General features: G+C 68.8%; 1 protein-coding gene across 7 annotated transcripts in view; it reads right to left on the reverse strand.

Annotated features, from left to right (window-relative positions):
* The window catches only part of SEMA6B (semaphorin 6B), an 11,643-nt gene extending 9,056 nt beyond the window's left edge, over positions 1 to 2,587 (reverse strand). For 2 of the 7 annotated variants that reach the window (XM_041424494.1, XM_041424503.1), the window contains exon 1: positions 420 to 1,582. Coding sequence is in view for 1 of the 7 variants with exons in the window: in XM_041424540.1 (XP_041280474.1) it covers positions 2,469 to 2,555 (87 nt within the window). In the remaining 6 variants the exon portion in view is untranslated. Of the gene's footprint in view, positions 1 to 419; positions 1,583 to 1,709; positions 1,882 to 1,938; positions 2,049 to 2,468 lie in introns of those variants that run through there. The other 5 variants (XM_041424540.1, XM_041424530.1, XM_041424522.1 and 2 more) reach the window with 5 other exon arrangements.
* Positions 2,588 to 9,377: the final 6,790 nt, after the last annotated feature.

Here is a 9,377-nt window from a genome sequence, read left to right on the forward strand (position 1 = left end):
GGGGACAGGGGGGTGTGCCGGGGATGAGGGGGGGTCTCCACTCGGGTATGTCCGACACGGAGCGGGCGAGCAGCCTCGGGCGTGTCCCTCGTCCCTGTCCCTGCTCCGTGCCTCAGTTTCCCCGCCGCAGAGCACGCTCAGCCCTCACCCCGACACGCAAAGCTTTGGGGGGCGGGGGGAGCTGCTTGGCTCCCCCCCCCCCAGCATCTCCGCTACCCCCGGCACTGGGGAATGGGGCAGGAGCGGGGGGCAGCCCCGGGGCTCCCCCTCTTGCTGCGATCCCTGGGGGTCTGAGCACAGCGGGACCGCTGATCCCACCGAGGGGTGTCCCTGCCGGGGGGGGCACTCTGCCCCCCCTCCCCGGGGGGTGGGACCCCTTCCCCTGCCATCTGCCCCCCCCAGCGCGGCGCTCTGCCCACCTGAGCCGCTCCGGCCGCCTCCGCCGCTGCCCTGTGTCACCGCTGTCCCCTCCGCTGCCAGGGGGGTCCCGCACTCGCGGGTCCCGTGCCCGGGGGTGCCACCCCCCCCTCGGGGACGCCCCGGCGGCGCTGGGGGCTCAGCTGTCACGTCAAACCCCCCGCGACCCCCGGGGGAGGGGGCCCGTGCCCCCCGCCCGCGCCAGGTGGGAAGGTAGGGCTGATGTCACCGTAACCGGAGCCACCAACCCCCCCCACCCCGGCAGCTGTCACCGCAGCCGGGGACCCGGGGGGGGCACCCCTGGGACCCCCCGAGCGGCACCCCACGGGAAAGCCACCGGTGAGACCCCCCCCGGACACGGAGCGGGGACAGAGGGACAGCGGGGACAGGGGGACAGTTCCCCCCGGGCCCCCCAGCCTCGTAAAGCCCTTAGGAGGAAAATGGGAAAGAGGGGGGCACGGGGAGTGGGGGGGGGGAACACACCGGGAATGGGGGGGACATCAAGAAGGGAGGGACACCAGGGAAGGGGGACACACCCTGGGAAAGGGGGGGACACTGAGCGGGGACACTGGAGAATGGGGGGACATTGGGAAGGGGGGGACACACAGGGGTGGGGGTGGCAAAGGCAGGGGACACCAACAACGAAATCCCTGAAAATGCGACTTTTTGGGACTCCCCTCCCCGGCACAATCCCGATATCCGCGTCCCCCCCCCATCGGTCTCATGCCGGGTTTTGGGTTTTTTTTTCGTTCAGAAGGCGCCCCACGCCAAAAAGAAATCAGTAATTAGATATGCTAATGAGGCCTTTACACCCCACCCCCCACCATGCTCCAGCCCCCCAAAACGTGGCCCCCGGTTCTTGCTCAGTGGGGTCACCCAGCGCCACCCCCATTGCCACAGAGGCTTTGGGGGTCACCAGCAGTGCCCCCCCCAAGTGCCACGGCCCCCCCCAACCCCAGCTGCTGCCGCCGGGGCTGGGGGGGCTGAGCCCCCCCCGGGTTTCCGTTCCGGGGCCGGTTCAGATGGCAGAGCCAGGAAGCAGCTGTCCCCACGGCAGGGACGGAGCAAATGTCACCCCGGCCACCTGGCACGGCGCGCTGGCCGCGTCCCTGTCCCTGTCCCTGCCGCCGGTCCCCCCCTTCCCGAGCTCCCGGGGGGCGCCGGCAGCCCCCCCAGAGCTGCGCGGGGCCCAGAGAACGGGGGAACCCCAGCACCGGAGGGGTCCCCGCGTGGTGACAGGGATGGGGGGTCACCGGCTCGGCGGGGGGGGGGACACAGCAGCCATCATTTACCTCGGCGCTTCCACGGCCCCGCCGGCGGCTCAAATGTCCCCCCGGGCCTCCCGCTCCGGTTACCGGCTCCGTTTACAGCTGCCGTTTATAGCCCCGGTCCCTGTCCCTCGTCCCTTGTCCCTGTCCCCTCCCCATCGCCCACCGGGTGGGGACACAGGCGTCCGAGCCCCCCGGGACACCGCAGCGACCCCGACACGGGCACTGGGGGTGGTGGGGACCCCGCGGTCACCTTGGGTGGCTTTGTCACCCACCGTGGGTGCCCAGAGGCGGCCCCAGTTGCTGGGGGTGCCCCCGGGTGTCACCCATGGGTGCCCCGACACGTCCCCTCCGGCACGCCGCCGGTGCTGGTGGCCGGCCAGAGCCGCATGGTGATTTGCATATTAAATCCAGGCTCATCTGCATATTAAGAACGGTTTCCTAGCGAGGAGGATCGCGCGTCACGCCGAAATAAAACCCGGGAGGGGAGGGGGACAGAGGGGGTGGCAGACGGAGCGCTGTGTCCCCCCCCTCAATTCACAGCCCTTGTCCCCTGCTGTCCCCCCAGCTCACAGCCTTTGTCCCCTTGTCCCACCCCCCCGGGTCCTCCCGTCCTGCTGGTCTCCCCAAGCCACTTGTCCCCATGGCACACATCCCCCCCTGTCCCCGCTGTCCCCCCAAAGACTGTCACCCCCCCTTGTCCCTAAATCCTGCCCCTCCAAAACAGCCATTCCCCTCATCCCCCTTGTCCCCAAAGCCCCACTTGTCCCCCAAGGCACTCACCCCCCTCGTCCTGTGCCACCCCAGGGGCTCTGTGCCCTGGCGGGGTCCCCTCGATGTCACCCTGTCACCCCTCTTTGGCACCCGCATGGCCCCAGGGCGGTGACAGGAGCAGATCCGGCTGCTCCGAGTCACCTCCTCCGGCCTCGTGCCTCAGTTCCCCTTCGGGCAGGGAAGAGGGAACCCCCAGTTCCTGCCCCGAGCCCGGCACCGCCCTGGAGCCCCCACCCAAACCGTGCCGGTCCCGGGGTGTCACCTCCCCGTGCACCGCGGCTGGCCCATCCTTGTCCCCAGGGGTTCTTGTCACTTCCTCATGGACCCCCCGTCCTCAGGGCGCCCCAGTCCCGAGGAGCCCCTTCCCCAGTGTCCCCTTCCCGGCGGATCCGTGTCCCCGGGCAGCAGAGGGACAGCAGCTCCGGGAGCGGCCCCTGGAGACCCTACAACAACCACGGCGGTGTTGACACCCGGCTCCGGCCGGAACCTGCAATTCCAGCCCGGCATTCCCGGGATGGGAGGCTGCCGAACACACCCACCCCACCCACAGGCACCCAAACCCACCCACAGGCACCCAAACCCACCCACAGGCACCCCAAACTACCCCAAACCCACCCCAAACTACCCCAAACCACCCCACCCTCAGAGAGCAGCCCTGCAACCACAGCCCCCCGATCCCAGAGCCAGGCCAGCTGGAGGAGGCCCCGAGGGGGGTCGGGAGTGAGGGTCAGCCCCGCAGCCAGGTCAGTTTTTAGCCCTGATAAAGTTGGGCTGTTGCTTTTGGGGCTTTGTTGGCATTCAGGTCCCCCCTGCCGGTGTCAGCTCTGCTGGGGACAATGGGGCTGTTCCACCCTCCAGAGCCAGCACTTCCCATCAGGATTATCTTCGAACTCCTCCTTGTATTTAAATGAGGTTAAATATAAATATCTGCTGGGTTCAATGGGCAGGGAGGGGCTGAGGGTGGCAGGTCACCTCAATGTCACCTCAGTGTCACCGCAGTGGCATCGCCATCCCCAGCATCCCCGTGATGATGGCCCTGGAGGTGGCACTCAGGGTGCCCACCTGGAGCCACCCACCTGCCAGGGACACCCGGGGATGGGGACACCAGAGGGGACAGGAGACACGGCCACCCCCAGCAAATCTCCTCCTGCCACCGCCCGTGTGCCCAGAGGGTGACAAAGTGACAAGTGGCTTCCGGTGCCAAGGTGTGGGTGAGAGCACGTGAGCCTTCACCCTGCGGCCTCCTCCTCCTCCTCCTCCTTCCCATCCTCTCCATCTTGCCGGGATGGGCACCGGGAGTGCCAGGGATGGAGGGGAGCGTGGGAGAGGGAGGAGAGGATGCAGGGTGGGCAGGGGGTGAGGATGGGGATGCAGGGTGGGCAGGGGAGAGGAGAGGATGCAGGGTGGGCAGGGGAGAGGAGAGGATGCAGGGTGGGCAGGGGATGGGACGAGGAGAGGATGCAGGGTGGGCAGGGGGTGAGGATGAGGAGAGGATGCAGGGTGGGCAGGGGATGTGCAGATGGAGATGGGGATGTGGGATGTGCAGGGGGATGTGGGCTGGGAGGCAGAGTGGAGGATGGGATGGAGGAGGGAGGATGGGATGTGGGCTGGGATGCAGGCCGGGCTGTGGGATGGAGGATGGGATGCAGGATGGATGCAGGATGCAGGGTGGGATGCAGGATGAGATGCAGGATAGGATGCACGTTGCAGGATGAGATGTAGGATGCAGGATGGATGCAGGCCGGGCTGTGGGATACAGGATGGATGCAGGATGCAGGATGCAGGGTGGGATGCAGGATAGGATGCAGGTTGCAGGATGGGATGCAGGATGGGATGCAGGATGCAGGATTGGATGCAGGGTGGGATGCAGGATGCAGGGTGGGATGCAGGGTGGGATGCAGGATGGATGAAGGATAGGATGCAGGTTGCAGGATGAGATGCAGGATGCAGGATGGATGCAGGATGGATGCAGGTTGCAGGATGGGATGCAGCATTGGATGCAGGATGGATGCAGGATGCAGGGTGGGATGCAGGAGGGGATGCAGGATGCAGGATGGGATGTAGGATAGGATGCAGGATGCAGGGTGGGATGCAGGATGGATGCAGGATAGGATGCAGGATGCAGCATTGCATGCAGGATGGATGCAGGATGCAGGCCGGGCTGCAGGCCGGGCTGTGCATGCCAGCGGCGCAGAACAAAGGGCCATTGTTCCCTGCGCCGCCTCCGCGCTGCCGGAAGGTCCGAGCGGCCTCGGAGCTGCTCCTCGCTCTCCCGGCGCTGCCCGCGGCACCCGCCACCGCTGCCACCGCCACTGTCACTGCCACTGTCACTGTCACCCCACCGCCGCCACCACCGGCGCAGCTCCTCAGCCTCCCAAAAGCCTCGGGGCAGGCCGGTGTCCCTGTCCCCTGCCGGCCCTGCCAGGTGTGCCAGGTGCCATCTGTGCGCGGGGGGTGGGCACGTGTGTGCGGGGGGTGTCACCGTGTGTCGTGTGTGTGTGTGTGTGTGTGTGTGCGTGCAGGTGTCGGTGTGTACAGCAGGTGTCACACGTGTCACATGCCGCTCACAGCGCGTGTGCACCAGGTGTCGTGTGCGTGTGCAGGGCTGGCAGGAGGCACCGGTGACACACATGTGCAGGAATGTGGGCACCAGCTGGCACCTGTGTGTGACCGTGTGCGGGCACCTGTGTGTCTCTGCGTGGTGTCACACGTCTGCAGGTGTGCAGGGGGTGTCACACGTGTGCAGGTGTGTTCATGGCTGTCACATCACACATGTGCAGGTGTGAATGGGCTGACACACGTGTGTTCATGGCTGTCACACATGTGCAGGTGCCTTCATGGCTCTCACACGTGTGTTCATGACTCTCACACGTGTGCAGGTGCCTTCATGGCTGTCACACGTGTGTTCATGGCTGTCCCCCGTGTGACCAGGGCTGTGCACGCAGGGCTGTCACAGGGACGGGGCACAGCGGGGCCGGGTTATTTTGGGCACAGGGCGAGGACGGATCCAGCTCACAGCTCCCAAACCTGCACCCCGACCCTTCCCGGTCCCCGGGGCTGGATCCCAGCTCCCAGACCTCCCCCCCGACCCTTCCCAGTCCCCGGGGCTGGATCCCAGCTCCCATCTCCCAGACCTCCATCCCGACCCTTCCCGGTCCCCGGGGCTGTCCCAGCGCTGCCGGCGGGAGGCGGTGGATGGGCCGCTCAGGAATGCTGCGGCGTTCCCACCACGCCAGCCAGGGTCCCTCCGTGCCACCCCGGCTCCATCTCTCGGGTGACCCGCGGGTGCTGCCACCGCTGGCTCGTCCCCTCCCGCCCTGTTCCATCACCCTGGGGCTGTTCCCAGCGCTGCCTCCCTCCGCTCCTGGGCCCTGCTCCGTGCCTCAGTTTCCCCACCCGAGCCCTCCGCAGGCTCCCGCAACCCCCACGGTCCCTCCCGCTGCCGCCGCTCTCCCGGGGCCACCGTGTCACCCCCCGTGTCCCCTCCCCGTGTCCCTCCCGGATCCCCCCGGCGCCAAACGCGGCGCAGAGCGCGGCGCTGCCGGGTTTGATGGGATTATCCCGGCGGGCGGGATTACACGGGAGGAGTGAGGATTAGCCACGGCGCATCGGCACGACACCGCCACAGCCACAGCCGCGCCGCCAGCGGCCCGGACTGGGCCCAACTGGGCCGGACTGGGAGCAACTGGAGCCCAGGTGTGACCCCCAGCCCCAGCTCGGCCGGGGTCCTCCGGGACCGGCGGCTTCGGCAGCCGCTGTTTAATTAACCGGCTGCTGGGAACCGGCACAAAGAGACGAGAGGGATCTCTTTATCCCCCCTTTTTTTTTTCTTTTTATTTGACAAAATTGTAATTAAATAGGGAGTAAAATCCCGGTAGCACTCGGCAGCCCCTCTGGGAGCTCCTCTGTGCCAGCCCACTGCTCTTCCTCTCCCTCAGCGGATCCAACCCCTCATCCCCTTTTTGGGGGATGCCACCAAAGCCTGGCGGTCCCCGAGGCCCGGCTGGGTGGCCCCAAGGCCACCGTGTCCCGTTTGCAGCTGGGCCGGGCACTGCCAAGGCTGCGGAGCCTCCTTGGGGCGCCCGGCCCCGGCTGCTCCTCCCGCAGCGGGCACGGCAGAGCCCGGAGCCGCCCGGACAAAGCTCCCGAGGTGGCGATGGCACCGACAGGTACGGCCGGCATCGCTCCCGCTCTGCCGTGCTGCTCTCCATGTCCCCGAAACGCAGCGGGTGCCACTACAGCGGTGGGGACAGCATCCCCGCCCGGCACAGCGGGACGTGCGGCCGGGAAAAGCCACCCCACACACCGGGACAGCGCGGTGTCCCTGCCCGGTGACAACAAACCCGACACGGGCTGGGAGATGCTCCAAGGGCCCGGCGCAGCTCAGCCCGCTGAAAAATGAAATCGCATCCAAAGTGGCAGGTTTAATTAAAAATATTCCAGCTTGTCTGGGGACACAAACCGCATCCGGCACTGCAGCAGGGATCTGCATCCAGCCCCGGCGCCTGGCGAGCCGGGCCGGGCCGGGCCGGGCCCCAGCAGCGCCGCGGGGGCGCTGGGGGCAGCGCGGGGCTTACTGGTTTAACTGGGAGCCAGAGCGTGGCCTGGAGTGTGCTGCCAGGGCCGAGGGGACAGGGACACACGGCCCTGTGGGGACAGGGACACACGGCCAGTGGGGACAGGGACACACGGCCCTGTGGGGACAGGGACACCCGGCCATTGTCTCTGTCCTGTCCCGTGCCTGGGGGCTCCTGGGGGGGCTGGAAGGGATGCAGGGCCAGCATGGTCTGGGGGGCACGGGAGTTACCCGCAGCCCCCCGGAGGGGCAGCCCTGCCGTGGGGGGCACACGTGGGCACCCCAGGCTGTGTGCGGGGTCACCCGGCCCAGCTGGGCCCCCCCCCCTTCATTTGTGGGAACGGCACCAAAACTCTGGGGGGCTCCTGGCAGGGGGGCGAGCCGTGCCCCCCACACCGACACCCCCGCACTGCTGGAGGGGGCCGAGCTGCCCCCGGCACCCCCAGAGCCAGCCGAGCCCGACCCCCGGGGTCACCTCCTGTCCCCCCCTGCACAAACCCCCCCGCGCAGCCACGTGCCCCGGTGCCAGTGGTGCCCGGTGCCCCGGTGCCCGGTGCCAGGGGTGCCCCGGTGCCAGTGGTGCCCGGTGCCCCGGTGCCAGCGGTGCCCGGTGCCCGGTGCCAGTGGTGCCCGGTGCCCCGGTGGGTGGGATGCCCGGTGCCAGCGGTGCCCGGTGCCCGCGGAGCCAGCGGTGCCCCGGTGCCCGGTGCCAGGGGTGCCCCCGTGCCCCTGTCACGCTGCCCAGGGGCTGCAGAGCCGCGCTGGCACCCCCGGAGCCGCGGGATGGCACCCCAGCCCCCGCGGGCTGTGACAGGGGGACACGTGGCACTGCCCGGACCTGGCACCCCGGGACAGACCCCAGAGCCGCCCTCAGCGTTTTGTGGGGTGAACGGCCGGGGGGGCACACAGAGGGACCCCCAGAGCAATCCAGCCCTTCCCCAAGGAGCTCAGCCCCCCCTGCCCCCCATCCCCGGGGTGGGACCCGGCCCTGCTGGACCCGAACAGACCCCGGGGGCACCTGGGGGGGCACGGCGCTGCCACACGTGCCACCGTCACCCCCTCCTCTGCCAGGCAAGCAGTGCCCCCGTGGGGGGGTCACTCGTGGCCGGTGTCTGACCCCCCCCCCCCCCCCCCCCCGGGGGAAGATCCACACTGTGCAGTAGTAAAGGCCTAGACCCCATAGGAAGAACCCATAAACCTCCTCGTGGCCGGGGTCTGGGCCCCCCCCCCCCGCACCCCAGGGATGGGGGATGGACTGGGGGTCCCCTCTGCAACCCCCCACAGCTCGTGACCTGGTTTGGCAGAGGGAAACTGAGGCACGGCGGGAGGCAGAGCTCACCCAAGGTCACCCCGTGCCGATGGCACAGCCCCGTGGCATGCCCCCCCCCACCCGTCTAACGGGGGGTGCTGGGCCCCCTCCCCAAATCCCCTGAGCAGCGAGGGGCTCCTCTCTCCCCTCTGCCCTATGGGGGGCTGGGGGGGCTCGGGGTGCCCCAGCCCCCGACTGCTCTGGGCGATGTGGGACGATGGAGGTCAGGCGGGGGGGCAGGGGGGTTTGCTGGGTCTGGGGGTGCCCGGGACACCCCAAGTGAGGGTGGCAGGGGAGGATTGGGGTCAGGCAAAGCCCCCCCAGCCGTGGCACTCCGGGGTCCCCCCCTCGCCAGCTCTGCCCCTGGTGCAGCGGTGCTGAGCCCCAAAACGGGGCACAGAGCCCCCCCAGCCCGGCAGGCGCTGCCAGCACGGCCCCCCCTGACTCCGGGGGGGTGTCAGACCCCCCCCGTGCACGGCGGGTCCCCCATTTCTGCCGCCTGCCCCCCCAAGACTTGTTCCCACCAAGTTACAGCCCCGAGACAGAGCCGGGCACCCCCCGGGTTTGTGGGGGTTTCGCTCTGCCCCCCACCCAGCCCTGCGGGATTATCTGGGGGGGGGGCACAAACACCGAACCCCCCAGGCTGAGCCTCGCCGCTCCCCGCTGCCCTTTCAGGGGCTGCATTGGCCGGACCCCCCCACTTCACATCTCTGCACCCCCAGCCCAGCAGAGGCTGCCCGGGGTGGGGGGCACAGAGCAGCCCCCCCCCCCCAAAAAAAACCACAACAAGCCCTGGCTGCTTTCCAAAGAAACAGCGGAGGCAAAACGGAGCCCGACGAAGCAGAGGACCCCCCCGATCCCCATCCTCATCCTCATCCCCATCCTCATCCTCATCCCCATCCTCATCCTCCCGGCTCGGGGCGGGGGGGCTCCGGTTCCCGCGCCCATCGCCGTGTCCCGGGGCTGGGGAAGGGTCGGGGTGCAGCTCCGGGGGGCTGAAGGGTGGGAGGGGGGCGTGGGAGGGGCTGGGGGT

The sequence above is a fragment of the Onychostruthus taczanowskii genome, unplaced genomic scaffold (assembly GCF_017590055.1).
Source record: "Onychostruthus taczanowskii isolate IOZ18803 unplaced genomic scaffold, ASM1759005v1 scaffold112, whole genome shotgun sequence".
In the NCBI taxonomy this organism is placed as follows: Eukaryota; Metazoa; Chordata; class Aves; order Passeriformes; family Passeridae; genus Onychostruthus; species Onychostruthus taczanowskii.